Raw genomic sequence first — 4,175 nt, forward strand, 5'->3', positions numbered from 1 at the left:
TAAACTATTTTATCTCAGTTAAAGTTTTTTTTTTATTTAAAGTAAAACTTTTTTTTTAATGATTTTTAGTTAACAATAATACATACTGTATATATCCTGTTATATAAATACCATATGAATATTCAAATTAAAAAATAACACTTCATAGCACAGATAATTCAAAATTCAACATTTTAATCTTGTATATTCATAATTTTTTATGCGTTTCATTTTATATTATTTTTTGAATATTTGATTTTTTGGAAATTTAAATTTACATTTTTAGTTTAATAAACAAATAATAAAACAGAACATAACACACCAGAATCACAAATAAACAGACAGATAGAAAATAAATAAACAAATATTTTAGTTGAAACAGGTTATATTAGTTTAAATATAGCAATTACTTTATATAAAATGATTACAGCAACTTTTAAATAATGGCTGAAAATATCCAACAATGTGTCTTTTAGATATAATATTTATTGTAAATTCTACAATAATGATTATAGACATCATGTTTACAAATAATATAATTATCAATCATTAGCAATATAATTTGCGTTATTCAGCTGATACTGTATGTATAACTAATGCTAGTAAGGATGTTCTGATCAGGATTTTTGGAGCCGATCACCGTTTGCCGATCACAGGAAGCAGTATCTATCGATACGATCACCGATACGATACCGATCTTTTTGAAGCCTTCTTTTTATCATGTAGAATTATTTATAGTGATGCTCCAATCAGGATTTTTACAGATGTTCATCAAACTCCCCAAAGCAATTATCAGCCGATAGCGATCAGTAGCCGATCAATCGGAGCACCCCTACTAGTATGTGGACATTAATTGTCCTGTAATTGCCAAGTAGCCTAGAATACTTTGTAAGACACCATCTAATTTGTATTTATTATTTTTTAAATTAATTTATTGTCTTTTTTCCTTCATTATAAAGGACAAAAGACACCTTGTCTTCTTATAATGTGCCTTGAAATTAGCGAGTCCAGAGCACAGTGAATACATTTCAGGGCTCAAATTACAGGACAATTAATTGAATAATCTGGAGTGTGTGTCGCCGTACCCGGCCTCTTTGGAGCTGAGCATTTTGGCCCATATGAGGTCCGTGTCGATCGGCTCTTCCCGTGGGTTGGTTGAGCTGACCTGCAGCATCAGACTTTCACAGGGGGCGCCAGTGAGCGTCGCCAAACCCTCAATGGCACGACCGGCCTGCAGCGCAAAATACGACCCGTGCAGCTTCGCAAGAGCCTTTTCTATCAGCGCAACCCACAGCTGCCTCCGCTGAGCCTGTCAAAGAGAAAAACACCGAAAAAAGAGAGAGGGATTCAAAAAATATTAATACAAGCCCTTAGCGGGAAGTAATGTTTGCAGCAAAAGTATCATTTCCAAAAATACAATTTAGAATCTTTAACATTTTTTTCATACGCTACTTTATAATAAAAAGCCAAAAATATTTAAACTGTTTTATTTAATATAATTACATTCAATATATTTAATCATAACAATAACATTTTAATGCTAATAATAGTATATAAAATGTGATTACTAAAATATATTTAAAATATATTAACATTTATACAGTTAAATGTAGTAATATCAATTAAAACATTCAAATCTTTACAACGTTTAAAACACTTTTCACTTACTTCTTAAATACTCTTTAAAAATACTTTTCACTAACTTTTTCAATAATTTCCAGAACTGTTTTCAATTTACTTTTTTATTAATTCATCACTACATTAGATATTGTTTAGTAGGTAAAAATTTGCAATTCTTTATTTAACTTCATTAAAGTTTAATTTACTTTTAATAAGTTTTCATTAAAAAAACTCATTGGCCATCATTAAATATGTATATAATATAAAATTAATTACAATTTAAATATATATTTAATAAATATGGTGTAAAATATGTCTTTAATTTGCTTTTCAGATAAATGTAGATTTGATTTGTGATCAATAAACAATATGTATGTATCCAAACTATTTGCTGTTACAATTAACTTCAATTAATTTATCACTCCCTCTGGTTGTCATGTAGGTAAAAATGTGCAATTATTTACATTGGATGACAATATTTGAAACTGCTCACTGATCGTAGTGATCGCAGTTATTTCAAATCATCATGATCAGTCTATTAATTGCAAGCTTGTAAGCTTGTAAAATCAGTCCTAACAAACAAACTCAAGCACAGCAACGAAAACCTGTGAGAAGAGCAGAAATCCGTATTCGTCGCAGGGCAGCATGTCGTCCACCAGAACCGTTGTCCACGTCCCGTCCTTACAGAGCCGCACCTGATACGCTCCCTCCTGGCATATGGTTCTGGTGATCATTACACGCTCCACCAACTCGGGCCGCTCTGCTAGGACCGCGAGAGCGCTTAAAAACCTGTGAAACAAGCGACACAGCACCAACATTTCACTCCTACATCACTAAACTACACTGGGCTGAAATGATTCTGAGCGCAGCAAAACAGCTAAACTGGACGCCACTTGAGGTCATGTGACAAAAAATAGTGTTTAAAGGGATAGATCACCCAAAAATGAAAATTTTGTCATTAATTACTCACCCTCATGTCGTTCCAAACCCGTAAGACCTTCGTTCATCTTCGGAACACAAATTAATGATGGAATCTGAGGGCTCTCTGACCCTCCCATAGACCGCAAGGTAACTACCACGATCAAGGTCCAGAAACATAGCAAGGACATCTGTAAAATAATCCATGTGACATCAGGGGTTCAACCGTAATTTTACAAAGCTACGAGAAAACTTTTTGTGCGCAAAAGAAAAAAAAATAACGACTTGATTCAACAATTCGTCTCCTCCGCATCACCCTAGCGCAGTATCCACTGAACGTAAATTGCGTATGCTGTTTTGTGTCAGCTGCGCCACGCGGATACGTCGTTTACGCTTTGTAGCTTTGTAAAATTACGGTTGAACCCCTGATGTCACATGGATTATTTTACAGATGTCCTTGCTATGTTTCTGGACCTTGATCGTGGTAGTTACCTTGCTCTCTATGGGAGGGTCAGAGAGCCCTTAGATTCCATCAAAAATATCTTAATTTGTGTTCCGAAGATGAACGAAGGTCTTACGGGTTTGGAACGACATGAGGGTGAGTAATTAATGACGACATTTTCATTTTTGGGTGAACTATCCCTTTAAATACATAATCAGTGTTGGGGAAAGTTACTTTTAAATGAAATCCATTACAATATTGCGGTACTCCATAAAAAGCTTATTTATTTTTTATAACAAAAAACTCACAAGTTGCGTTTTTGGCAACTGTAAAGGCCCTACTAGTAACTTGAAAAAGTAATCTCGTGTTATTTGTAATGCGTTACACCCAACACTGTGCATAACACATACTGTTACACTGTATACTGAGCTGTAAGCAGTAAACTAGCACTCCACTCGAAAACTCAACCATAGAGAGACGTGCTTCTCTTACCAGCAATTTCCCAGAAGGCCTTGCAGTATGTCAGAGGGGCGGGGCGTCCTGAACACGGACCACTTCACGCCACGATCCTTAAAGTTATTGCAGTTAATCTCGTGAGGGCGGAGCCACTTTTTGATTCGCTGCTGGACGCTGTCGTTCTCGGGGAACCCAACCGAATGTGGACCGGGGGGGAAACTGTCATCCACGAAGTTCACCGCGTTCTACAACAAACACAAGAATTCAGTAAGATCATCGCACACAAATAAACCAGCATTTGCCATTATTAAATAATACGTTTATAACATATAAACTTTGAAAATGTGTAATATATTTTTTAATAAATATGCTGTAAAATAAGTCTTAATTAAAAAAATATGTAGATCTCATTTGCTTTCATTAAAATGTATATAATATAAAATTAATTACAATTTTAATATAGCATTGTAATAAATACAGTGGATTTCATTTGTTTGTTACATTTATATCATTTGTCATCATTAAATATGTATATAATATAAAATTATCTACAGTCTTATACAATATTTTTACTAAATATTTTCATTTATGTAGATCTCGTTTTTCATCACTTAATATGTCATTTTCCATCAAGAAATAACGTATATATAAAATGAATTGCAATTTTACTATAATATTTTTAATAATTAATTTTTTAACATTTATATAGATCTCATTTGCCATCCATATATATATATATATATATATATATATATATATA

At 33.2% G+C, this 4,175-nt stretch overlaps 1 protein-coding gene across 2 annotated transcripts in view; it reads right to left on the reverse strand.

Annotated features, from left to right (window-relative positions):
* LOC107677277 (calpain-15-like) overlaps positions 1 to 4,175 on the reverse strand; it is a 30,851-nt gene that overhangs the window by 9,855 nt on the left and 16,821 nt on the right. For both annotated transcript variants that reach the window (XM_016472125.1, XM_016472124.1), the window contains 3 exons: positions 3,452 to 3,660; positions 2,205 to 2,388; positions 1,065 to 1,288 (listed from right to left, as the gene is read on the reverse strand). In XM_016472125.1, coding sequence (XP_016327611.1) covers positions 1,065 to 1,288; positions 2,205 to 2,388; positions 3,452 to 3,660 — 617 coding nt within the window. The remainder of the gene's footprint in view (positions 1 to 1,064; positions 1,289 to 2,204; positions 2,389 to 3,451; positions 3,661 to 4,175) is intronic.

The sequence above is a fragment of the Sinocyclocheilus anshuiensis genome, unplaced genomic scaffold (genome assembly GCF_001515605.1).
Source record: "Sinocyclocheilus anshuiensis isolate Anshui unplaced genomic scaffold, SAMN03320099.WGS_v1.1 scaffold392, whole genome shotgun sequence".
NCBI classification, from domain to species: Eukaryota; Metazoa; Chordata; class Actinopteri; order Cypriniformes; family Cyprinidae; genus Sinocyclocheilus; species Sinocyclocheilus anshuiensis.